Source organism: Orycteropus afer, unplaced genomic scaffold (genome assembly GCF_000298275.1).
Source record: "Orycteropus afer afer isolate SDZICR_OR568_19922 unplaced genomic scaffold, OryAfe1.0 scaffold00114, whole genome shotgun sequence".
Lineage (NCBI taxonomy): Eukaryota > Metazoa > Chordata > Mammalia > Tubulidentata > Orycteropodidae > Orycteropus > Orycteropus afer.
In genome coordinates this window covers 9,637,975-9,663,984 of record NW_006921701.1, presented here as the reverse complement: position 1 = coordinate 9,663,984, position 26,010 = coordinate 9,637,975, and the positions used below count along the sequence as shown (strand labels likewise).

Below are 26,010 nucleotides of genomic sequence, written 5' to 3'. Positions count from 1 at the left end.
GGCCCTCTTGGTTTCCCAGTGATTGAAGGAGCTGTTGTCAATTATGAGCAAGGACCAGGGGTGCTGGGCATTCTGCAGTGCAGGGGCAGTACTGCACAACGGGAATTATCCCACATTCCTTACAGTTGTTCGATGTCCTGCCAAAATAGACAAATATAAATTGGAAGTTCCTTAGTCTTCAATAACGTGAAGAAAGGTTTTCAAAAAGTTGCAAAAAAAAAAAAACCTAGTAATTTTAAAGGTGGTTATTATAGAAAGGGATGCCTAGAAGGAATGAAGTTATAGCATCAAAATTATTGAAAAATTTTCTCTGCCCACATTTTTTTCTACTAAATGAAATACAGTGTTTCTAGCTATGTATTTGAAAATATAATAATGGCACTATTTCTTCGAAAATTGTATCAGAGGAGACTTGAGACACTTAGCAAATTTAGAGCAAATACTGTTAAATTAGTGGAGATACATTAAATGTAGGTAGGCATCTCCTTGAATTTTATTGCCACCTCCTATATTTTTGAAAGCTTTGAAGTACAGTGCTAACAAAGATATGTTGTAAAAAAATGACTCATTGACGTTATTTATTTCAGAGTTGCTCCTGTTTTCCACTCTAACACACAACTTCTCTATAGCCTCCTGTATTATTACTGTTTCTTTAAACAAACCATGCACTGAATATGTATTTGAAGATATGGTGGGATTTGAAGAAATAGCTAAGTTTTCTATGATGATGTCTTACTATCCAATCCCAAGTCATAAAACAGAATTATTTTGACATCACACTTATAAATATGGTCTTCCCACCTCCCTCCCCCCTTTTCTTCACTAGTCTGTAACTTTCTCTGTCACTTGTCTTGCTATGCTATTTCTTTTAATGTTATTTTCTTCTTTCTCTTAGATATAATATATCTGGGCTATTACTTACCCTGACACTAATTTTTGTTCAAGTATCTGTATATCTGTCTACCTATGCTCTTTCACTTTCTTATACTATTTGTACAATGTGGCTTTTATTTTTATTTTATTTTTTTGTGCCCAAAGAGACAGTCCCAGGGTTGTCTTTGTGTGTGTGTGTGTGCTTTAGGTGCAAGTTTACAGAGCAGACTTTGTTTTACATTCAACATTTCATGTACATTTAGTTTCACTCCCCAATTACGATCCCCAGCCCTAACCCAGTCTCCTCCCTTCCCTCCCCAGTAACCCCTCACCCCGCCGTGCCCCTCATAGTTATGCACTCCTGTATGTCCTGCATTTCACAATGTGGTTTTTAATTGTTCACTTTTAAATCCAAATGTTCATTATGACTATTTCATTATGTCTCCTAATGTACCTGAGCATTTACATATTGAAATAGCCATGCTTGCACATTTACATTATAAAGTAATATTATCATAATTCACTTTCCTTCCATTTCTTCTTGATGTTATAGTTACTCACTCACTGCCATTGTGTTGAATTCAACTCATAGTGACCCCTCCTTGGGTTTCCAAGGCGGTTTTACCACAGAAATAGATTGGCCAACCTTCCTTCCGAGAAGTGGCTGGTGGGTTAGAACCACCAGCCTTTTGGTTGGCAGTCAAATGCCTTAGGCACTACGCCACCAGAGCGCCTCAATATTTATAGTTAGAGTTTTACATTTATTTTCTATTTTAGATTATGTGTGTGGATGGTTGCTGGTGAATTTCAATTTAGGATGATAAAGGAACTATCTTGGTTCTCTAATGCTGGAGCTCTGGTGGTGTGGTGCCTAAGGCATTTGACTGCTAACCAGAAGGCTGGTGGTTCAAACCCACCAGCCCCTCCTCAGAAGGAAGGTTGGGCAATCTACTCCATAGTGATACTGCCTTGGGAACCCAAGGAGGGGTAGCTATGAGTCAGATCCAACTCCACGGCAGTGGTTGTGTTTTGTGTTTTGAGTGCTGCTATAACAGAAATACCACAAGTAGATGTCTTTAAAAAACAGGAATATATTCTCTTACAGTTTAGGAGGCTGGAAGTCTGAGTTCAAAGTGCCGGCTCTAGGGGCTGGGTGAAGGTCCTTCGACCTTGGGCTCTGCCTCCTGTTCTGGCCCACTAGAGCTGGAAGCTTTTTCTGACTCATGCATCTGCTGGCTCCTGAGGCTGACAAACCCAAGATCGACACATAAAATGGTAAATTCCCAAGATTGGCAGGCAACATGGCAGAACACTGGTTCAAGTCCAGGGATGATCCCAAGATCATGGGGTAACACAGTATCCCGAGATGGCCAAATACAGGATCCAGATATGCTAAAGGCCTTTGAAATAGCTTTTCCTTATATACTAGGAGCAGGCCACACCCCAAAGGCAGCTGTCTTTCCACTGAGATCTCACAGCAGATTCTGCCATGGAGGTGATTACAGTCTCATCATGGGGAATAACTACATCCAGCTGCCCAGCATCAGAACCATGGCCCAGCCAAATTGACACACAACCTTAACTACCACAGGGAGGATTACCAAAATCTGTTACAAAAAATGGTAATTCATTGTGATAGAGGGGAGAACCACTATTTTAAGCACTCTTCAAAATCCCCTTTGAAGTTGGCTACAATTGGATGTTCCCCAGTTTGCCAGGAACAGTCCTGGTTTACTCCTGTTTTCTTGGTATAATTATTGTGTCCTTCTCACTGTTAAGAGTCCCTTTTTGAATGATGAATTATATCACCACATATCTCCAAAAACACTTCAGCCCCTTACGGTCTTGATTGCATTATTCACAGAACCATATTCTGTCTTGATTTAGTCTTCTTGTATCCTTTGACAAAAAGTGTTAGATCTACTTTTAACCCCTCCACCATTGAACTTTTCACTCCTAAACCTGTCAGCACCTTCTTTTGCTTGTCCTTGAGTAATCTGACTGTTTAAAATACCTTGAGTGTCTTGGACTTTTCCTGTCTTCACCAGCTTGTTCCTGTCTACACCTTCTCTTTCCTCTTCTATTTTTGGTATTTCTACCTTACTCCCCTCAGTGTTTTTTCTTCATAGCCTTACTGTTCTGCCAGATTTTCATACTTTCACAAAATTAATTGTGCCTTATCTGAAAATTTGCAGCCTCAAATTTTTTCCTATAAATAGATTCTGTTATTTTAGCCCAAATTCTTGTTTTGCTTTGATGTAAACTCTCTGTTGTGAACTCACTAAAATAAACATTCCTTCATGGGAGAACAGAAGGGCAGTGTATGCATAGGGAGACCACTCAGGACCCAGAAGTAGTACATGGGAGGGAAGGACACAGGGAGGAGGACACAGGGAGGAAGTGGGAAGAGAGCTGTTACATTGTGGGAACTTGCAGTCAATGTCATGAGACAAAATGTGTATGAACTGTTGTATGGAAAATGAATTTGCTCTGTAAACTTTCACCCAAATCACAATAAAAAATTAAAAAATAAAAATCAAGCATTCATCAGTTCCATTTTTAACTGGCTGCTTTATGTGTTACCTTTGGACCATACCATAAACTGCTCTTATCCTGCCTTGGAAGAACTTCCAAGTAGCATTCTTTTGCTATGCTTTGGGTAAATGCCATATTTTTACATTTATTTAATTTTTTAAGGAATAAATTAAAGTGTTTAGCTCCCAAGAGTTTTGAAGATGCTTAGTCAAATTTTATTAAATCTTTACTCCAAGATTAACTAGTCTGAGTGATACAGTAGAATTTATAAGTGCAGTGGATACATGCATAGATTACTTTTTAGGCAGAAGTGTTAGTGTTTGTGAATGTGGGTAATGCAGCTGTATAGAGCACATGTTGTTAGTAAGGCAACCCTAGTCACCTCTGTTTGGATACCAGGATCTTTTTCTTTTTCCTTCCTTTATTCTTGTGTGACCTAGACCATATTTGTTTTGTCTCTACCATTGTACAAGTAAGTCTTTTTTTATTTATAAATATTTTAGAAAATACAGCTGAAAAAAATTGTTCAGTTCCACCACCCAAAGCAATCACTATTAATAGCATATTGATGTCTTTTTTCTAGTCTTTTCCCCATGTTTAGATATTTAATTTTATTTTTACATTAATTGTGATCACATTGAGTAAATAATTTTGTATGTTGCTCTTCTTCTTCTTTTTAATAAAATCCATTTTTTTAAATAAATACTTGACGATCTACTATGTGCTGGGGAGGGTTCTGGATGTCTCTGATGAGATTATAGGAAGTCCCGGTAGGGATATGGCATGGGGGCATCAGCGCACAGCAGGCCTTAAAAGCTGCTCCCTCCAAAAGGAGAATAAGTGGATCTGAGGAGAGGCCCAGTGCTCAGCCCTGGCCACAGCAGCATGCAAAGGTGGAACAGAGGAGGAGGGGGTGAGGTAGAGCAGGCAACCTGGTGGGAAGAAAAGCTGGAGGGTCTAGAGAAGAAAGTGAACCCAGAAGGAGGGGAATGGCCCCTTGTGTCAAATGCTATTGAGTTTGGTAAGATGGAGGTCAGGTTGGAGTGCAGTGGAGTGGAGAAAGTACTAGCTTGTTTGGAGTGTTCTGGGGAGCAAATGGGATACATATTCTGCATGTTTACCATATTTTTAAACATAATTTAATGACTGTATAATTGAACATTTTACTTAACAATTTATGGTCTTTCTACTCTGTGACATTTATGTTTTTAATTCTTACTCTTACAAGTAAGATCAAACAAACAGCTTTGTAAACTTTCTATTTTTAGCATCATTTTCTTTGAATGGAGTAACTGAACGGGAGGTACTGGTCAAAGAGCAGAGCATCTTTAGAGCTTACGGTTCTTAATTGCTAAAATATTTTCCAGAAGGGCTGCACTTCCTCCAGCAGTGCCTGAATCCTGACTGTGTCAGGTAGATGCTTCAGTTGAGAAGTTCGTTTAACCTTGAGCAGAGATTTGGATAACAAGAAGCAAACCCACATGATGGAATGAAAACTATCCACAGCTTAGGAGATAGTTATGTTAAACAGAAATGCATGTCCAATGATTGCAAATCACATGGAGCCACAACTTCAAGGTGAAGCTGAGGTTGATTACTAATCCTTTTCACTAAGGTTCTGGTGAAACCTTTAACTAGATATGGCAAGAGAAATAGTTCAGCCAGGATCTCCCTGCTTCATTCCTATGTTCCTATGCATTCGTATAGATGTGATCTGGCTTGGCATTTAAGGAAATTTTCCCTTTTCCAGTAAACACCCTGCAAATTCCCCATAGCAGCTGCCTACTAATATCAGGGAATAACTTCTACCCTTTTCCATGCCTTCCTTGGGTGGGGTTTTATAAATATTTCCAGCTTGTGGCAAAGAGAGAACAACTTCTAGACTAATCACCATCTCAGAAATGCTTCCCCATTCCCCTCTTCCCACCCCCACCATTCCTCAAAAAACCCACTACTTTATAATTACTTCCTGGTCACATTATGAATCGTCCCTCCCCAGCTGCAGCAGCTGGATAAGAGGAACTGACCTCAGCTGCCTTGCTGAGTTTACTATTTAACTGCTTCCTGCCCAACGGGCAGCACCTCATCAGAATTTGTAGCACCCAGAGCAGCAGTGCTATAGGATTGCTTGGCAGAGTGATTGAGTTGCCAGAACCAGGAGACTTGGATGCCCTCCTGATTCTTCCACCGTTACTGGCTTGTGTGACCTTCTTGTGTTAATGTCTTTGAATCTCTTTTTTTCTCATCTGTTTTAAAAATAAAAAGATACTGCTTATGCACAGGGAGACAGCTCAGGGCACAGAAGAGTATGGAGGGATGAACACTGGGAAGAGGTAACTATGGGAAGGAAGTGGGAGGGGAGCTGTTGTATTGTAAATTTTGGTCAATGACATGAGACAAAGTATATGTGAACTGCTGTATGAAAAGTGAATTTGCTCTGTAAATCTTCAGCCAAATCAAAATAAAATTAAAAAAAATAAATAAAAATAAAAAGATAATGTAATACCAGCTTCATCAAATTATTGCAAGAAATTGATGTGATAGAATATGTGAAGTACCTACCATTGTGCCTGCAAGTTTAACTGTCACCTTCATTATCTCAACCCATACCTATTGTTGCACCTTCCTGACTTTCATTGCTCCAAGTTGGTGGCTGAAACCTGACTCTACAATCTTCTTTCTGTGTGTTTCATATTTGCAGGGGGGGTTGTGAAGAAGCATAGTCAGCCTGTTGTTTCCAAAACCTTGGGGTAAGTTCTTGGATGTTCGAGAAAGGTAAAGGTTGGAATTTCCTGCTGACTTGACCAGGATAGGTCTTGGAGTTAGTTTTCTTGGGCATCCTAGATTATAGTAACTAATGGGTGGAATCCTAGTGGGGTGTAATGTGTCATTCACATAGAGCCTCCTGATATAGGCAGCCTCTGTGTCTAGCCCCTTTGATTGGCCCAGCTCCTGAATGCTGAGAAAGTGGGAGATGTGGCCATAATCTGCAGGGACCTCTAAAACTTGAGTCAAAAGACATAAATAGGCAAACTTAGAAGAAGCAGTCGATATGTGACACTTCGTATAGAAAGTAAACTTATTAGTAAGGATAAGTAACAACAGCTGCTGTAACAAACTCCCAAATCACAACAGTGTAACATAGTGAAAGTTTATTTGTTACTCAAGCAAGGCCCAATTCAGATATTCCTGAACAGGTGGAGAGCTTTCCACATTATCTTTCAGAGACCCAAGGCTCCATCTGTTTTATGGCTCCATCATCTTCTAAGGCCTTGGAGCCTTGGCTAGACCTTTTGCATCTAGCCAGCAGAAAGAGCAAGAGAGAAAATGTAGAGGATTTCATAGGAAGTTTTTTATGGATCAGGCCTGGAAGTGGCATACATTACTTCTCATCTCAGTCTGTTGGCCAGAATCCAGGCATTTAGTCAGAGCTCAGTAGAATTCAGTTATACCTAACTGTCAGGGAGGAATTGGTAAATGAAGTTAGCTGCATGCCCAGGAGGTAGAGGAAATTGATTTCAGTGCCACAGATTTTTTGGAAAGGACATTAGAAATGTGTTTCTAATGTGTAGAATTCTGTGTGCCCATAGAATTAGGAGACTACCCTTTGTAAGTTTCTGATGCCAACTTTGGAGTAGAGGGAGGAGGATCTGAATTGCTACCTTGTCTGAGACTGGATTCTCTGTGTGCTCATTTCTTTCCAGGGACAGATTTTCAGTCCCCTCAGTGGAGACCCGTCCTAGCATCTGGGGAGAGTGTCCACCAAAGTTTGCTACCAAGCTGGGCCGAGTGGTGGTGAAAGAAAGACAGATGGGACGATTCTCATGCAAGATCACTGGCCGACCTCAACCACAGGTCACCTGGCTTAAGGTGAGGTGTCTGTATGCTCTGATGTTGGCCCAGGATTGAGGACCGTGAAAGTTTAGGGTTAGACCCTTGGACTAGTGAGAGTCTGTCTTTCCAATCAGTTCCTTTTGCTTCGAGTATCAGTGATTCTCAAGGGGTCTCCACATGTTTTATAGCAATGTTTGTTCTTTCCCCCATTCGCATACTCTCCTTTTGTCACTCAAACCACAATGTGCCCATATTTTCACTCTCTGAACATTGCATTAAACTTCTCAGCCTGGACAGATCTGGCAATCTCAGGAGAGTAGGATTTTGCTTGCAATCATTAGCCATTAAAGAGATGCAAGTTAAAACAATAATGAGATATCATCTCTCCCAATATTAATAGCAAAGTTAAAAAAAAAAAAAAAAAAACCAGAAAACAACAAATGCTGGTGAGGGTGTGGAGATATTAACTCTCATACTTTGCTGGTGGGACTGTAAAATGGTGTAACCACTGTGGAAAACAGTATAGTGCTTCCTTAAAAAGCTGGAAATAGAAATATGATCCAGCAATCCCACTACTAGGTATATATCCTAGAGAAATAAGAGTTGTGACACGAACAGATATATGCACACTCATGGTCATTGCAGCATTATGCACAGTAGCAAAAAGATGGAAACAACCTAAGTGTCCATCAGCCAGTGAATGGATAAACTATGATACATGCACACAATGAAATACTATGCACCATTAAAGAATAATGATGAATCTGCGAAACACCCCATAACATGGATGGACCTAGAAGACATTACACTGACTGAAATTAATCAGTCACAAAAGGACAAATACTGTAAGAGACCACTACTGTAAAAAATCAAGAAAGGGTTTATACACAGAAAGAAATACCTTTTTAAGGTTACTAGGCATGGGATGTAAATTGCCAGCTAGAGAGAGGGTAGACACATATTAAATTGGGTGAAGGGAAAGGAAATACACAATAAGGGGGAGGTCGGCACAAAATGGTCAAGGGAAAGGAGACACTGGGAGGAGCACAAACAAGAGTTAAAGGCAACAAAGATAAATACTATCACGCAATCATGTAGTATCAGTAATAGCAATAAATCTATGAGGGATACATACATAGACATATAAGCTGGACATGTATGGAAAGGGGAGTGAGATTATACCTATGAATATACATAAGTTTGACAGAGGATATTTCTACATATGTATTTATATGTGCTGCAAATATATCCATGAATATAGCAGAGCATACAAGGGGCAAAGTCATGAAAACGTCTTCATTCTTAGGGAATGAGTTGCTGGGCCTAGGGGCTCAGGATCATAGTGTTGGAGGACATCAAGGTCAGTTTGCATAACATAGTCCGCAGAAACAATGTTCTACATCCTACTTCGGTGAATAGTGACTGAGGTCTTGAAAGCTTGTGAGCAGCCATCTAAGGTGCTCCCCATCTGAAGCAAAAAAAGAGAGAAGTAAATCAAAGATGCATGGAAACAATTAATTCAAAGGATGAATGGACTACAGGAACTCTAGCCATCATGGCACTGAGACCAGAAGAACTAGATGGTGCCTAATTACCACTGCCAATCGCTCTGAAAGGGATCACAATAGGAGATCCTGGGTACTAAATGGAGAAAAATGTGAAACAAAACTCAAAATAATAATAATTAAAAAAAAAAAAAAAAAAGACCAGACTAATAGTCGGATAGAGACTAGTGGAACCCCTGAGGCTATAGCCCTTTATACACCCTTCAAGACTGGAGCCTAACTCACCTCCATGGCTCCACTTTCAGCTGAACAATGGACAGATCTATAAGGTGAACAGTAACACCAGGAAGTACACACTCCTTACAGTCAACCATGTGAGATAAAAAGGGCAGCATTTGGCCAGGGAAAAAGCACAGAAGACAAGGAGGGATAGGAAAAAAGGACAAATGAAATAGGAAACACAGGAAGAAAATGGGAAGAGTGCTGTTACATTATGGGGATTGCAATCAATGTCACAAAATAAAATGTATATGAACTGTTGAATGGAAAACCAATTTGCTCCTTGAACTTTTACTGGAATCACAATGAAAGTTAAAAAAAAAAAAAAGAGAGAGAGAGAGTGGAATTTAAGTCATGGGACTAGGATTTTAGCCACACACCCTGGTTCACAAAGCATGTGATTTGGGCAAGTCATGTGACATTTTAGAATCCCTGTTTTCCTGTCTGTGAGGAGGAGATAATACCACCTATTCAAAATACTGTTGGGAGGTTCCATGAAGTGGTTTGTAAGTCGTTCAGTACTGAGCAAAGATAAAGTTGGAGGAGGTGATGATGAAGGGGGAAATGGGGCAGCACAGACAGGATGGGAGTGAAATAAGGCACTGAGAACCCTCAGATAACAACTGGGGTCAAGGAGAGTAGGTTTTGCAAAGATGAGACTCTAGATAAAAGGGAGTGATGGGATAATTTTTACCTACTTCTTAATTCTCTGAAAATGATCCTAGAAAAAGAATAAAAAGAAGGAGGTAAAGGAAAACTGAAGTGAGGGGTATAGATATCCCACCCCAAACTAGAGGTCCTTTAAAGTTAGTTTCCAGGCATATGCTGTAAGCTGGACTGAACACTACACCACATACATAGACCTCAAGTCAGGGTCTTTGGATTGTCCAAAGACTGCTCTCTGACTGTGTTGATAGGACCCCGGAGCAGAAGGCTCTGCTGCCCATGCCCTGAAGCCTGTCCCACCCAGGATAGAAATGACAGTGCCAAAAAGTAAGCATGTTTCTGTGACCAAACTACCCTATTACCATCCACAGGGAGATGTTCCTCTGCAGCCAAGTGCCCGTGTGTCCATGTCTGAGAAGAATGGGATGCAAGTTCTAGAAATCCTTGATGTCAACCAAGATGATGTGGGAGTGTACACGTGCATGGTGGCAAATGGGTCGGGGAAGGCCTCCATGTCTGCTGAGCTTTCCATCCAAGGTATCACCTGGTGAGGAAGGGTAGTGCCGAATGAGTCCTCCCTGGTATCTGAACCTTTGTTCCTTATACATCTGTGCATATACACGTTGCACCCTTATATACCCATGCATTCCCCAGGGTCTTTAATCAGAAGAAGGAGGAGTGGGGCAGGCAGCACAGACACAGCACAGAGGAAGATCCTATGAGCCTGGGTGCTACTTTCACTTGTGTCCCTACACTCCCCCCCCCCACCCCCATGTATGTGTCTTCAGTCCTTTCTTCTCACTGAAACTCTCTTTTTACATCTCTAATTGCAGGTTGGAAAAATCGACATTGTGAATGTCTTGACATCATCCCAAATTTAACCTATTTAGAATATAACTCATCAGCCACTCTGTCCTTCAAATAAAATGTTCCCTCAACTTAACTCCTTCTACTCCAGGATCCCCATTTTCCTTCTCACAAAGACTGGATATTTCACCATCACCTCTGACCCCTACCTCTTCCTTGCTTTAGTCACCAGCCCCAGTCAGTTCTTCCCTTTGAAATCCCTTTGAAAATGTCTCCTCCTTTCCTTTTCCCTCAATTCCTCCCAGTCCAGCCCAGGGAAAGCTGATAAGTGTATGAGGAATGGGGGTTGGCATCACTTCTTTGGAGCAGAAACCTTGAAGGATGGAATTTGGTGGAATGGGAAGGAGGCGGCTTCCATACTCTCTTCCTCCTTTCTTGGCCTCTCGTGATTTTTCTCTTTCGCATCTCCTTCCTTTTTCAGAAACTATTCCTCCTTGCTCTCTTTATCCTTTTTATTTTTTTCCTAAGTCTCATAACTCAAAAAATAAATTTATTTTACATTGAAACCCAGAACGTACATATATATATATATAGACATATTTAACTGAAACAAGTTTCATGAAGCAATACTTACTATGTATTATGTAGTATTCTAAACTATTAAGAATATGAAAACCTTGATTCTGACCAGAGAGTTTGCCTCCCAACCCACCACTGGATGAGGACCTGCAGTTAGGTGTCTAGAGCAGTATATTTGTCATTCTCTCTTTACTTGTCCTAAATAACAGCAGAAAACTAAGCCAGTTGCCTTTGTGTCAATCCCAACTCATGGCAACCCCATGTGTGTCAGGGTAGAACTGTGCTCCATAGGGTTTTCACTGGCTAATTCTTTAGAAGTAGGTTGGCAGACCTTTCTTCCAAGATGCCTCTGAATGGACTCAAACCCAGCATTTCAGTTAGAAGCCAAGCACATTAGTGTGTGCATCATGCAGGAACTCCATGTTGTCTTAGGATTGAACTAAAAACTGTAAAGTTCAGAAGTACTTGATGACAAAATGATCCATTGTCTTGTATTTGCTTGAAAATACTCCAGAAAAAAAGAAGTAAATAAGTAAACAAAAACAAAACGGGATCAACAAGATGGCAATATGTTGATATTGCCTTTCAGGATTTGGTACATCCTTCTTTCTACTGGTATATACTTTGAAATTCTCATGATAAAAATTTTTAAAGAACAAGAAAAAATATATACCATATATATATATATATAGTATTTTTTTTTTAAGAACTGAATGAAATTACTCTTTCCCTGTACATTTTTAAAGCAGGTATTTGTCAAAACTGATCACTATGGGAGAGTTTGTTTTGCGTGATACATGCTACTTAAAGGTGTTAGCATTTGAAATTTTCAGTAGATACTCATTTTTGTGTGTCCCTGGATTGGATTTCTTTTCCCTCTGCAAGCTAGTGACTAGGAACAGGCCCCAACCCTCACGGTATGGTAGCAGAGGCCACTAAGAAAGAGCACAAGTCATGGGGAAGAACAGCACCAGAAGCTCTGACTGTGTGTCCCAGGGTGAGAGGAGTTTATCAGATCAACCACTGAAGTTCAGGACCAGGGGAGCCAAGCTGGGCCACTGGTGATGGAGAAATGCTTGAGAAGTGAAAACTCCACAGCAAATTAAAGGGAATATTGTTTTATCATTTTCCCCTCTTGGTGTATAACATAGTCTGTTCACACTCTTTCTGCTCTTCCCCCTTTTTCCCAGGTTTGGACAACACCAACAGGTATGTCAAACCTTTGTGATGATTATATTTTCCATCCTGAAATGCTCTGCAAGGAAAAGAGGAGCTGTTACAGAGAAATGCTCTAAATTTCTGAGTCATCAGATAGGGAGGAAGAATTGGCTGTTTTGGTGGCACTGTTTCATTTTGGGTGTTTTGTTTTGTTCTCCTACAGTAATATGCCATACAGGATCCACATCAGGGATGCCATCAGTATTAAGATTCTTAAAGACTGAGAATTAGCCATTTCAGTGTTGCCTTTCTCAGTATCTACTCGGTGTCTTCACTAACTAGCCATTGTTCAATCAGGCCCTCTACTCTGTGAAGGATGCCTTACACATTTCAGGTCATAAGGCATTCATTCATTCATCAAATATTCATCAGGCATCTCATTTCCTGTCTGTGGAGCTCAGTGCTAGACATTGGGTATACAGGGGTGAGCAGACAGCCTAGAGTAGAAAAAGGCTTTAAGCAAAATTACATGGGTACATTCTTAGAAACTGTGCTAAAACTATGAGAAAGAATACAAAAAAAAAAAAAAAAAACACTGCCGTGGAGTCAGATCTGACTTACAGCGTTTCGAGGCAGTATCACTACGGAAGTAGATTGCCCAACCTTCCTTCCGAGGAGCGGCTGGTGGGTTTGAACCGCCAGCCTTCCAGTTAGCGTCACGTGCCTTAGGCACTATGCCACCAGTCCTCCCATGAGGAAGAATAACAGAGCCATATTCATTTAGATGACAGCATCAGGGAAGCCCTTTCTGAAGTGTTCCAGAGAGAATGTTGTTGTTTTGTGTACATTCAAGTGGATTCCAACTCATACTGACCCCATGTGACAGAATAGAATGCCCCATAGAGTTTTCTAGGCTATAATCAATACAGGAGCAGATTGCCAGGTCTTTCTGCTACAGAGCCACTGGGTGGCTTCAAACCACCAACCTTTCAGTTGTTGTTGTTGTTGTTATTGTTATGTGCCGTCGAGTTGGACCCGACTCATAGCGACCCCTCCTTAGGTTGCTGAGGCAGTATCTCTACAGAAGTAGATCGCCCAATCTTCCTTCCAAGGAGTGGCTAGTGGGTTTGAACCACCAGCCTTCTGGTTAGCAGTCAAGTGCCTTAGGCCCTAAGCTACCAGAGCTCCCACCTTTTAGTTAGCACCCAAGAACTTAACTGTAGTGCCACCAAGGCTCCTTCAAGAGGGAATAGCAAGTATGAGAAGTAGACATGTGCAAGAACCCAAAAGAGCATGTGTGCTCAGTCTCTGAAGAAATCAGTGTCTTGTGAGCTTCAAGAGGCAGCTGTAGCCATTCTTGTAGATATCTTGAGAAGCTCAATTTGATTCCTAATTTAATGGAGTGTTTGCTGAGAGTCCATAAGCTTGGAATGACATCATTCAAGTTGTGCTTTTGAAAGATTGCCTGTGGTTGCCATGTGGAAAATGGATTAGAGAGGGGCACAGTGGACAAGAGGAAACCAACAGGGTGGTTTCAACTAGGGCACTAGTGGAAGTAAGGAGAAAGGCAGATTTCAGAACTGTACATAAAACAGAGTGTGGGTTGGGGGAAGAGGGACAGAGAAGTATCAAGAATGGCTGCCTGTTTTCTGGCTTGGAAAACTGAGAAAACTGTAAAGGAAAGAAAGTGACTCTTACTCTCTTAATTTGTGGGCTTTTGTGATCCCTGGAATCTGCCCTGGTGCACAGTGATGTTTATGACTAACCACATGGTCATTCTGTTCTCTTTCCCACTGTCCTGCCCTCCTCCACCACCACCACCAACAGGTCATTTGTGAGAGGCACACAGGCTGCCAATGCTGACATCAGGAGGGAGGTGACCAATGGAATTGCAAAGGGGCCAAAATTGGACAGCCTGGAGACTGCACCTGGAAGTAAGAACTGCTCCAGTGCCCAGAGAGATGCCTCCCCCACCTGGGCCACCAACAGCCAGCCTCAGCTCCTGAAGGAATCCAAGCTGGAACCATTCAAGGACTCACCCAGAAAGGCCCTGAGGACCCCTGTCCTTCAGAAGAGTTCCAGCACCATCACCCTGCAGGCTGCAAAAGCCCAGCCTGAGCAGAGAACACCAGCCTCAGGGGCCCTCTCTCCCTCCAGAGAAGAGAGGAAGAGGCCCGTGGTGCCCTGTCCAGCTACCCTCCACACAAGGCAGTCTGGCCTCCAAAGCCAAGAAGCTGTGAGCAAGGTTGCTACCAGGAAAATCCCGATGGAGAGCTGGAGGGATTCAACAGTCCCCAAATTTGAGAGCAAGCCCCAAAACCTGGAAGTCAGTGAGGATCAAACAGTCAAGTTCAGATGTGAGAGTAAGTAAAGCTATCTAAGGTCGTTTGTCTCCAAAATGCAGCCCCTTAGTTGTTGCTCCCCTTCTTCAGTACACAGCTAGGTCTGAACCTCTTATATCCACCTTTTACCTGGGACTGGGAGCTCTGGTGGTGTAGTGCCTAAGGCATTTTACTGCTAACCAGGAGGCTGGTGGTTCAAACCCACCAGCCACTCCTTGGAAGGAAGGTTGGACAATCTACTTCTGTAGTGATACTGCCTTGGAAACCCAAGGAGGGGTCACTATGAGTCAGATTCTACTTGACAGCAGGGAGTTTAATTAGAGACCCTTCAGGAAGCCACCATGCAGAGGCCTTCCACTCAGGAAGGTCCCAACCTAGTAATGTCCCTTATTCTGCGGAAACGTTAGACAGTGCCCATTGTTCATTGCTGTATGGAGCATTGGCCCTGTACCCTCATTTCTCCCACCATCCCCACCACCATCCTCCAAGAATAAGCAGCAGAGACTCCTCTCTTCCCTCTCTTCTCCTGAGTTTGGCTGACCCAAAGACCTGACTCATTATTCTTGTATTCCTGCTCCCTAAGGCTATATCTTGTAATGCTCACACCTTTGGAGTGGAGGGTTGAGGAGTAAGAAAGCAGGAAGGCACATCATATGGAGTCCTTCAGGTCCTCCCTGCCTATTAACACAGTGCACTCTACATGGGTCTCATCTCCTTCATTCGGCCTTGTAGTTTCAGGGGTCCCAAAGCCCAAAGTGGCCTGGTTCCTGGAAGGTGTCCCCATGAGGAGACAAGAAGGCACCATTGAGATCTATGAAGATGCTGGATCCCATTACCTCTGCCTGCTGAGAGCTCGTGTGAGGGACAGTGGGAGCTACAGCTGCACAGCTTCCAATGTCCGAGGCCAGGTATCCTGTAGCTGGGCCCTCCTGGTGAAAAGTGAGTACTTTTTTCCAAGTCATCCTGGGTTGATTTGGGAGGACCATTCATGGGGTCCTTCCTACATTGTGGACATTTCATCTGCTATAGCCCCTCAGGTAGGAGATACAACCCTATAAAACGTCCCCACCCACATGCCAAGACCAAGTATGTTGCTCCTGGCCAGTAGTTCTTTGTCAGTAGTTCACATTAGGATCGCCTTAAAATAAATATGCCTGTGCCCACTCCCAACCCAGCTCAAAGCTACCTTTTTTAGTTTCCTCAGCTGTCAGAATAGTGCCATGACTCACTTTTATAACCACAGAGAACCAAACGTTCACTAAATATAAGAAGTTTAGAGTAATGTGAGATGATGTGTGTGTCAGTTTCCTAGGGCTGCCATAGCAAATGACCGCAAAATGGGAGGCTGCAAACAATAGACATTTATTGTCTCGTAGTTTTAGGGACTAGAAGTCCAAAGTCAGGGTCAGTAGGGCCATGATCTCTCTGAAGGACCTTTCAGCTCTTTCAGCTTCTGGTGGCCCTAAGCATTCCTTGGCTTGTGGGAGCATAACCCGAATCTTTGCCTCCTTTGTCACATGACCATCTTCTCTCTAGTTCTGTGTCTTTATATCTCTTCTTCTTATAAGGATGCCAGTCATATTGACTTAGAGTCCACCCTACTCCAATATGACCTCATTAATTAATTACATCTGCAAAAGCACTGTTTCCAAATAAGGTCACATTCACAGATATTGGAAGTTGGGACTTGAACTTTTTGGGGTACAAATCAACTCATAACAATGTGGAATTCTATATATCTTATGTTTATTGTAATTCTTTTTATAAAAGTAATGTGTGTTCAACGTAGAGAATTTAGACAAAATAAAATCTTATGACTCAGAAAAAAATATTTTACTATTTTTAAACAAAATTGACATTGTGCTGTTTATACTGTTTTCTGTCTTAATTTGTTCTTTTAACATAAGCATCCTTCTATTTTTTTAAATATATTCTCTGAAAGCATTTATACACAGGTATAATGTCATATCCTTGGAGAATATAGTAAACAGCACCACAAGGATAGAACCAGCAAATTGCAGAATGTTGGAAACTCTACAGACAAATACCCTTTATCTATTTTTTTTCAGCAATTAAATCTCAACCAAAAAAAAAAAAAAAAAGAAAAGGAGAGACAACTAATAGGGAACATAGATTAAAAGATATGTGACAACATCAACAATTGTAATATAAGGACCTGGCTTAGATCCTGATCAAAACTATTTTTTAAAAAAATTATGAGCATATCAGGAAATTTTGAATATGAATATCTATAAGCAGGGTTCACAAGTCTGAGAGCCCAAGCTTCATCATCCAGGCCAGAGCTCTGTGTCTGAGAAAGAGAAAGACAGGAAATATCGTGTCTACCAAAGGGTAATGCTGTACTCAGAGAGCCTGTTTTCTCCTAAGGCTTTCTCATCTGTAAATTTATCTAAATCTTGTAAGATAATCTTTTTAACCTATTCAAATCTTAGGGTAATTCATCTCAGGTTGACTATCTTCTTTTGTTTTTTATAACACTTTTATTGAGATATGATTCACATAACATAAAAGTCACCCTTTTAAAGTGTATACTTCGATGGGTTTTAGTATAGTCAAAAGGTTGTGCAACCATCACCACTATCTAACATTCCATTTCCATCATCCCAAAAGAAACCCAGTCTCCGTTAGCAGTCACACCCTTTCCCTCCTCACTCAAACCCCTGGCAACCACTAATCTATTTTCTGTCTCTGTGGATTCATCTATTCTGTACATTTCATATAAATGAAATCATATAATATGTGGCCTTTTGTGTTTGGCTTATTTTACTTAGCATAATGTTTTGAAGGTTCATCCATGTTGTATCAGTACTTCATTTTTATGACTGAACAGTATTCTAATATATCATATTTTGTTTATTCATCCATTAGTTGATAGAGATAGACATTTGCTTTTTTTCCCCCTATTTGGAATTATTTGTGAATAATGCTGCTATATGAACATGGCATATACAAGTTTTTGTGTAGAGGTATATTTTCAGTTCTCTTGGATAGATACCTATTATTTCTATGATAACTCTAGTAGCTCTGGTGGCACAATGGTTAAAGCATTTGGCTGCTAGCCAAAAGGTCAGTGGTTTGAATCCACCAGCCACTCCATGGGAAAAAGCCAAGCCAATCTGCTTCTGTAAAGATTTACAGCCTTGGAAACCCTATGGGGCAGTTCTTCTTTATCCTATAAGGTCACCTATGGGTCTGAATCAACTCAGTAGCAGTGAGGTTTTTTTTTTTTTTAGTTGTTTGGTTTTTTTGTTTGTTTGTTTGTTTGTTTGTTTTACTATGGTAACCTTTTTTTTTAACTTTTTGTACTGCCAAACTGTTTTCCAAAGTGACAGCACTATTTTATATTCACATTACATTTATATTTACATTATCCTGTGGATTTCAGTTAATATCTAATGTCCTATCATTTTACCCTAAAAGATTCTCCTCTGGTATTTTTTGGGGGACAAGTCTGATAGCAAAAAATTCTCTCCATTTTTGTTGAATATCTTAATTTTTCCTTCATTTTGGAAGGATACATTTGCTGACTATAGAGTTCTTGGTTGACAATCCTTTTCATTCAGCATTTTAAATATGCCATCCCATTGCCTTCTGTACTCCGTGGTTTCTGATGAGAAGTCACCTGTAAATATTAATGGGGGTCCCTTATACATGATGAATTGCTTCTCTCTTGTTGCTTTCAAGATTCTCTCTTTGTCTTTTGAAAATTTGATATATCTTGGTGTGGATCTCTTTGAGTCTGTTCTATTTGGAGTTCTTTGAGTTCTTGAATGTGCAGATTAACTATTTTTTATCAACTATGGGAAACTTTAGCCATTATTTCTTCAAGTATTTTTTTATGATGCTTTCTCTTTTTCTTCTTCTTCTGTGACTCACATTATTCATATGTTTGTACACTTAATGCTGTTCTGCATGTCTCTGAGGCTCTGTTTACTTTTCTTTCTTTCTTTTTTTTTTTTTTTTTTCCTTCCTCTTCCTCAGACTAGATAATAACAATTAACCTATCTTCAAATCCACTGATTCTTTCTCCTGACTGTTCACATCTACTGCTAACCTCCTGAATTTTTCATTTCAGTTATTTTATTTTTCAACTCCAGAATGTCTATTTGTTTTTTTAGTGTAATTTCTATCTTTATTGATACTCTGTATTTAATGAGACATCATTCTCATACTTGAATTTTTAACATTGTTTTCTTTAATTTTTAGAACCTAGTTATATTAACAGACTTAAAGTATTTGTCTAGTAAGTCAAATCTCTGAGTTTCTCAGGAAGTTTCTATTGGCTGCTTCCCCCCCCCCCCCCATGAACAGATCATATATCTCTGTTTCTTTGTATCTTTTGTGATTTTGGTTAAAAAGTTATACATTTTAGATAATACAATGTGGCAACGCTGGAAATTAAATTTCTGTCCTCCCCAGGGATCTTCATTATTGATAGTGGTAGTGGTTGTTTCTTTCTTTATTTTCTGGATTAATTCTATAAATTTAGTATTATTTGTCATGTATGGCTACTGAAGTCTATGCTTAGTCTATGTAGTGGTCATATAATGAATAGACAGGTATTTCCTTAAATGTGTTCAATCAGTAGGTCTCTCAGCATTTGTAAAAGGTTCTGTGTGTATTTAGGACAAGTCTTCAATTTTCCAGCAGACACTTTACAACGCTACCTTAGCATTTTGTCTTAGTTCTCTAGCACTGCTATAACAGAAATACCGCAAGTGGATAGCTTCAACAAACAGGAATTTATTCTCTTACAGTTTAGAAGGCTAGAAGTCCAAATTCAGAGTGCTGGCTCAAGGCTCCTCCACCTTGAGCTTCAGCTCTGCCTCTTGTTCAAGGCCCACTGGAGCTGGAGGCTTCTTCTAACTCATGCAGCTGCTGGCTGCTGAGGCTGATGAACCCAAGATCAGCAGGTAAAATAGCACAATCCCAAGATCAGCAGGAAACATAGCCCAAAATGTGCCGAAAGCTAGCAACCTTTCTCAAAGCTTCTTCACATATACTGGAAGCAGCCCATACCCTGAAGACAGCTCTCCTTCAAATGGTTAACTACTCACAGCAGATTCTCCCAGGGAGGTGATTACACACATCCAGTCTCATCATGGGGAATAACTACATCCAGCTGCCAAGCCACTCAGAATCACAGTTGATACAACCTTAACTACCACACCTTTACTTCCTGATTGTGCAGAGTCTCAATATTAGCTAGATAGAAATTAGGTTCTTCTTAGGGTTTTCCTGGGCATACACATATGTGTGTGGCTTTCTAGGTTACCAGGAATGTGTTGGAGATTTTCAAGACCCCTTATGAACATCTCATTCCCCAGTTTTTCCTTTTTAGTTTTTTGGTCAGCCTCTTGTTAGCCCCAACTGATATTTCTGCCTCAGGTTGTTAAACAATTACCACTGTTTGTTTTTGACAAGCACCTTAGAGATAGAGTTATTTAGACCAAGTAAGCTCTGAGTTAGGTCAAATAAAGCTAGCTCTAAGAATAGAGCTGTTCAGGGAACTGCCAGACAGGTGAAAAATGAAAGTTCTCTGTAGATGGGGCTTTTGAGGCACTTCAAACCCATTTTCCCTCCCTCCCCCCAGTGGTTGTTAGGCTGCTGGTTTTCACAGCTACCATAGTTGAAAGACTGTTGGTTTTCAAGGCTGCCACAAAGCTGCGGGATGGGGCGGAGCAACAGGAATGGGAATCAAGCAAATTAAAATGCCACAAAGCTTGCTGTTCTTACTAAGATTCAGCTGTTTTTCTTTAATGAATGCCGCTTGGAATGTTTCAAGCCTTTGATTAATATCCAGAGTTCTTAAAAAGTTGATTTTGACAGTTTTTTCCAGTGTTCTAATTGAGTTTTGGCAGTCCTTACTCTGTCATTCTAGAAATGCTTAACTCCCTGTCTTCTTGAAGACATAGCTATTTTAAACCTTCTCTAACCTCAAAAAAAAAAAAAAAAAAAAAAAACCCACCAGTTCAGTCTCAGAAGATGACTTTACCAAGATGCATCTGATGCAAGTTCTTGTGCCTTCCCCTGCAACACCCTGTCACTGCAGAAAAGCTGTCTGATGCCCTCATAAGACCTCTTTCCATCCTTGCCTGTATCCTCTAAGATCTTTTCTAACAATGACATACTTTCCCACCAATTTCTTCATTATTTCCCTACTCCTTATTTAAAAGTTTCTTTCTTCTCCCTGCAAGTATATTCTTGTCTTACCTATGCTAAAAAATGAAATGAAATCTTCCTTCCATTTGACTGCCCTCAAGCTATCACCTTATCTCACCACTCCTTTCCCTCCCAATTACTGTAAGTGCATTCTCGATATGCATAGTCCCCAACTTAAAACAGGGTTTCATTCTGACAACTCCATCACAAGTCAGTTTGGACATAAGGGGAATACCACTTTTTTTTTTTTTTTAGTTTTCATTATTATTGCCTTTTACTGTTGGTATCTTTATAAATCCAATCTTTATCTTTGAGGGTTAGAAACATTACATATGAACTTACAGATATATCTTAATATGTACATACATTTTTAAAATACTTATATGCATTAAAACAGTGGATGATGTTGCAGTAATAACTCCACTTGTGGAAGTTTTTCGGTCATCTGGATTATCTCTGGAAATGGAATGGCATCTCTTGTTAGAAAATTAGAGTTGGCTGTATGTTCTTTTATGCACTGCAGCATTGTATGTTGCGTATATTTTACTAATAATGTTGTTGTTGTTGTTGTTATGTACCATCGAGTCAGACCTGACTCATAGCGACCCCTCCTTGGGTTTCTGAGGCAGTATCACTATGGAAGTAGATTGCCCCATCTTCCTTCCGAGGAGTGGCTGGTGGGTTTGAACCACCAGCCTTCTGGTTAGCAGTCAAGTGCCTTAGGCACTATGCTACCAGAGCTCCCACTAACTATTAATAAGATGTACAAAAAAAAAAAAGCCAGATGGTGGGATATGCACTTTATCATAACTTGAGTACATAGTAAGTTGTGGACTATCAACATGTAACAGCTAATCCTCATTGAGTATGTACTATGTACCAGAATCTACACTAAATTCTTTTCCTGAATTCCATCATTTAATTTTCCCAACAATGTTATCAAATAATTAGAGTTACATCTCGTAATGATCAATCAGTGCAATTCTATTCAATTCTGACATCAACTGCCCATGCAGTGCCTTTTCCTCTGACCCTGACCACCTGGATGTAGGTCAGACTTCACTAGTTAAAGGGCACAGACCTCCCATCTGCCAAGTCTGCCCAGATCTTTAGACACCAGCTACAAGTTTGAAAGTCTGACACCCTCACTTCTGACCTGCTGGCTGGCTATAAAGTTGAGAGCTTCCTCCACTTCTTCAGGAATCCAATTGTAAGTTTGGAGGTCACAATCCTTCTTCACTTCTGACCTGCTGGCTCCCACTACTCCCTTAGGTTTGATAATTCACTAGAATGACTCACAGAGCTCAGGAAAAACACTATACTTTTTTCTTTTAACTTTTTATTGTCATTTGGGTGAAATTTTGCAAAGCGGATTTGTTTTCTATTCAATAGTTCATGTACACATTGTGTTTTGTGATACTGCTCACATTCCCTACAGTGTAACATCTCACCTCCCACTTCCTCCCTGTGGTTGCCTTTTCCCTCTGTCCTTCTTGCCTGTATACTCCTGCATCCCTACATTTCTCCCTGTGCAAATATTGCCTTTCTCATCTCCCATGGCTGATTGTTCTAAGGAGTTCATCTCCCTGGTGCAGGTGTTCAGCTCATAGGCCTGTCTTTTGTTTGGCTGAGAGGTAAGTCATGGGAGTGAGATCAATTCCAGGCCTGAAAGGTGTCTAAGGGATTTCACCAGTCTTTATCAGACCAGTGAGCCTGATCTTTTTTTATGATTTTGAGTTTTGTTCCAGAAAATACTATGCTTATGTTGCATTTTTATTACAGCAAAAGCCAGAAGCTGTGGAAGGTGAAAATCTGTTAGAGAAGGAAAAGTGACATGTTTTTCACTAATGGGGAAAAAAAAAAAAAACCTCCAGACTCACTGCCATCAAATTGATTCCCACTCAAAGCAACCCCCTTTGAGTTTCCGAGGTAGTAAATCTTTATGGAAGTAGATTGCCCCATCTTCCATGGAGCAGCTGGTAGGTTTGAACTGCCAACGTTCTGGTTAGCAGTCAAATGCCTTAGATACTGCACCACCACTAATAGAGAATAATTGTTGTTGTTGTTGTTATTTGCCGTCGAGTCGGTCCCGACTCATAGCGACCCCTCCTTGGGTTTCTGAGGCAGTATCACTACGGAAGTAGGATTGCCCAACCTTCCTTCCGAGGATGATAGAAAAGTGGTAAAACTTCACCTTGTCAAAGGTGGAAAACTTGTGAGACCTGGAATAACAAGGCGGTCCCATAGAGTTCTCACAGGTTTCTCTCTGTAACAAAGTTATAAATGAAGAGATCCACAGGGCAAGGTCTGGGAGGGATCCCAACATGAAGCTTCCATATCCCAAAGGATATGCTACTCTCCCACATGGACTGTTATCTATTACAAGACAGAAAGCCCATGGAGCTTCTGTGACCACAGCATTTATTGGAGCCTCATTACATAGTCACGACTGATTGACTCATGTCCCCTTCCCTGAGGACAGCTAACATCGTATGATAGATCTTTCTGGCCTGGCCAGTCCCCATACAAGAAGTACTGTGTTAACATAAAACTTCAACTGTGATCTGGATACCTCATCAAAGACACTTCAGTCACTGGGGAAATCCTAAGGTTTTAGAGGTTATATCTCAGGAACCAAGGACAGGACCATACTTTTTGGGAAAATTGAATTCTTTACCACACACATTCATTTTCCAGATGAGAATACTGAGCCTCATCCATTTTCAGATGAGAATACAAACCTAGTAAAAGATAGGTGGTATTTGTTTTAGTTGACTTGACACTAAAGCCTGCATTCTTTTCAATGACTCCCAAAGACATTGCTGTAATAAGGGAATTTGATGCTGGCCAGGGGAAGGGGTGGGCATAGTGCCTCCCCACACCTCTCTGGATAGTCTGTCCCTTCCTCAGTGCCAGGCCTATTCACCATCATTCCGTCTTTTAGCTGCTCTGTAGCTCTGTGAGTCTATGAGGAGAGAGTGTGGACATAGAGTCAGAGAGCTGGTTGTAAAGCCTGGTTCCACCATTGAGCCTGACACTGAGAAGTCACAAACTCTGTGTGTAAAATGAGCTAAAGATAGCAATCTCATGGCATTGTCACAGTCACATCTAGAAAAGCACCTGGCACATAGTAAATCCTCAAATATGTTGGTTTTCTTACCCTTGGGCCCTTGCAATATAATATGGCCTTTCCCCTTATCACTGTATTGAATAGCTTCTCTTGAAAAGCTATGACATGTCTGATATATCTTCTAATCATGAAATCCAGTTATCTTTCCTCAGATAATAGCCACCTTGTCATTTCTGCAGTATATTCTGGTTGTTGTAGAAGTGATTACCTATCTCTATTGCTCTTAGGTATTGTTTCCCAATTCATAGATGTTGAAGACTTTTTAAAAGTCCAGCTCAGTGGTTCTCAAGTAGAGTGTGTACCAGAACCGTGAGGAAGAAACTTGTTAAATGTTTATTTGCAGGCCTCCAGACGTTCTAAACTGTTGGTTTAGGCTAGGCCTCCAACCATGCTTGGAAAACTATAACACATGTTAGTCTTTGTCATAATTCAGTCCTGGAATGGAAAAATAATTGTGATCATTTAGAATTAAAATGTCTTCACCAGTGGGCATGTGGTCTCTATAAATAAAAATATATATTCAAAAGACTGTGTAATCACTGATGAGACATATTAACGAAGGTACCAAAAAATACCAAACTCATTGCTATTGAGTGTATTTCACCTCATACTGATCCTATAGGACTGGGTAGAACTGCCCTATAGGGTTTCTAAGACCGTAAATCTTTGTGGAAGCAGACTACCTCATCTTTCTCCTATGGATCAGCTGGTGGGTATAAACCACCAACTTTTGGTTAGCAGCTGAACATTTAACCACTGCACTACTAGGGCTTCTGGTTGAAGAAGATAAGAGATACTAAAAAGTAGAGTAGGACCAAGAAAGACAGGAAGAGGGTGTTCTCAGAGTGCTGCAGATTAGCTAGAGTTAAGACAAGATTGGCAGTCCCTGAGTCACAGAGGAGAGAAACCAGGCCCAGGTTCTGATCCCTTCCCAGTGTGGGAATAATTTGTCACTATGAAAAAGTCTCTGCCAGTTATTATGCCTTGGGCTCCTTCTCTGTACACTATTAGTGCTGCCCACTTCCCCCAAAATGAAGATAGATTCAGGCAGCTGTGCTGGGTGCCCAGGCGGTGAGGGGTCTGTATGTGAGGCTTGGAGTGACTGTGGTCACCAGAGTGGACAAGCTGCAGTGTTGACTAGACCTGTGTGCACTTTGTCTTTGCAGGGTTGGTGATGACAGGGGTGGCCCCCTCTTTCTCCAGTGTTCTGAAGGACTGCACTGTCATTGAGGGCCAGGACTTTGTGCTAAAGTGTTCCGTGAAGGGGACCCCAGTGCCCCAAATCACTTGGCTGCTCAATGGTGAGTTCCCCCTACCCCAGACTTCTGCTCCAGTACCCCCTTTTTACCATCTCTGCATTCTCACTTGGCTCTTCCACTTATCACTGAACCATTTAGGCCACAGTCGTTCTGATGACATAAGAAGGCAGCATGGGGTTCAGAGAGAGCCTGGGAATTTGAGCCCATTACTGACTGGCTGTGGGCACTGGTCATGGTCCTGCTCCTTGAATTCTTTATCTATAAATTGGGGATAATGCCATCTCCCTTGCAGAGTGGTAGCTGTGGAAATTAAATTAAATGGTTTCTATAAAGTGCTTACTGAGGTACATGGCATGTAGGCACACAAGCAATTTCATTCCTTTTCCTGTGGCCAGACTCATAGTAGGTCCTCAATAAGTATTTGTTGAGTCAGAAAATGAGCAAATAAACTAATAAATGACTTAAGTTATTTGAGAAACTTAGCCTTTTATTTAGTGGCAGGTGGTTTTATGATTCATAGACCAGTAATTATTTTTATTATTATAGTCCTGAAGAGGCATGCTAACCTTCTTTTTTGCCAAGTACGATCCTTTAAAAAAAAAACTAATTACCAAATATTATCACCCTTCCCTTTTTAAAAACCAAAACCAAAAATCAAACCCACCACCACTGAGTTGATTCTAACTCATGGTGACTCTCATTGAGTTTCCAAGGCTGTAAATCTTTATGGAAGTAGACTGCTTCTTCTTCCTCTTGCAGAGCAGCTGGTGGGTTTGAACCACCAACCTTCTGGTTAGCATCCAAATGCTTTACCCACTTTGTCACCAGAGCTCCTTTAGAAAGAGCTTCTTTTAAAAAGG

At 40.8% G+C, this 26,010-nt stretch overlaps 1 protein-coding gene across 1 annotated transcript in view; it reads left to right on the top strand.

The window, feature by feature from the left end:
• MYLK (myosin light chain kinase) overlaps positions 1–26,010 on the top strand; it is a 194,351-nt gene that overhangs the window by 14,701 nt on the left and 153,640 nt on the right. Inside the window, exons 2-8 of the mRNA XM_042781400.1 lie at positions 6,110–6,158; positions 7,113–7,278; positions 10,064–10,229; positions 12,269–12,287; positions 14,064–14,599; positions 15,311–15,517; positions 25,058–25,192. Coding sequence (XP_042637334.1) covers positions 7,219–7,278; positions 10,064–10,229; positions 12,269–12,287; positions 14,064–14,599; positions 15,311–15,517; positions 25,058–25,192 — 1,123 coding nt within the window. The 5' untranslated portion in view covers positions 6,110–6,158; positions 7,113–7,218. The remainder of the gene's footprint in view (positions 1–6,109; positions 6,159–7,112; positions 7,279–10,063; positions 10,230–12,268; positions 12,288–14,063; positions 14,600–15,310; positions 15,518–25,057; positions 25,193–26,010) is intronic.